General features: G+C 42.2%; 1 protein-coding gene across 1 annotated transcript; it reads right to left on the bottom strand.

Moving 5' to 3' along the window:
* TM35_000941120 (uncharacterized protein) lies at positions 1-663 on the bottom strand (the record flags this gene model as incomplete). Its single annotated transcript, XM_029031533.1, has 1 exon — positions 1-663. A coding segment is annotated over one exon (663 nt), but the record flags the coding sequence as incomplete, so codon positions are not given.
* Between the last annotated feature and the right edge of the window lie 8 nt (positions 664-671).

Below are 671 nucleotides of genomic sequence, written 5' to 3'. Positions count from 1 at the left end.
ATTATCTGTTAATGCATCTCCTTCCAAAAATTGTGAAGTATGTGTATAGTCGCTTAATGCTGTTCCAGACATGGGATTATTATTCTTGTTGTTTGCATATTCCTTTCCTTCTCTTGGTGTGTCCCTGGACAGTGTTGCTGACGTCTTTTCATTCATCGCACCATCCCCAGTAATATGACGAGTGTTGGTTGATGGGATTGACTCGGCAGTTTTCTTTCCTCCTACTCCTCTTCCTCTTCCTCCTAATGAGTTCACTTGTCGGGAAAAGGATGCAACTCCACGTTGCCCATCTAGTGATTTCTCTGATTGTCCACGGTACAACAAAGGACGCCCAGGATCGCGTCGAGCTTCATCATGCTTATCCATCTCCATTTCCTTATTGCTCTCCCTCTCCCTATTTATTTCCTCTTTTCCCTCTTCTCCCATTTTTTTGTTTTTCTTCTTTTTTTCTTTCGCTTCTACATCCTCGTTCTCATGTTTGTCGTGGTTTTTAAGAATGGCTGCAGCTATTTGCTCTCTAGATGAGTTAACAATGATATCATAGAGTTGATTCTGTGCCCATTCCTCATCTGTTAGGCTAGATGAGGGACCTGGGAATTGCTGAAGGACAATACCTTGTTCCCTAAGTCGATCAAAAACAGTTTGTTGCACCATATCATTCACTACATCTG

Source organism: Trypanosoma theileri (assembly GCF_002087225.1).
Source record: "Trypanosoma theileri isolate Edinburgh chromosome Unknown TM35_Tth_94_V1, whole genome shotgun sequence".
Lineage (NCBI taxonomy): Eukaryota > Euglenozoa > Kinetoplastea > Trypanosomatida > Trypanosomatidae > Trypanosoma > Trypanosoma theileri.
Note: the sequence above shows the minus strand (reverse complement) of the source record. Positions and strands in the feature narration are given on the sequence as shown.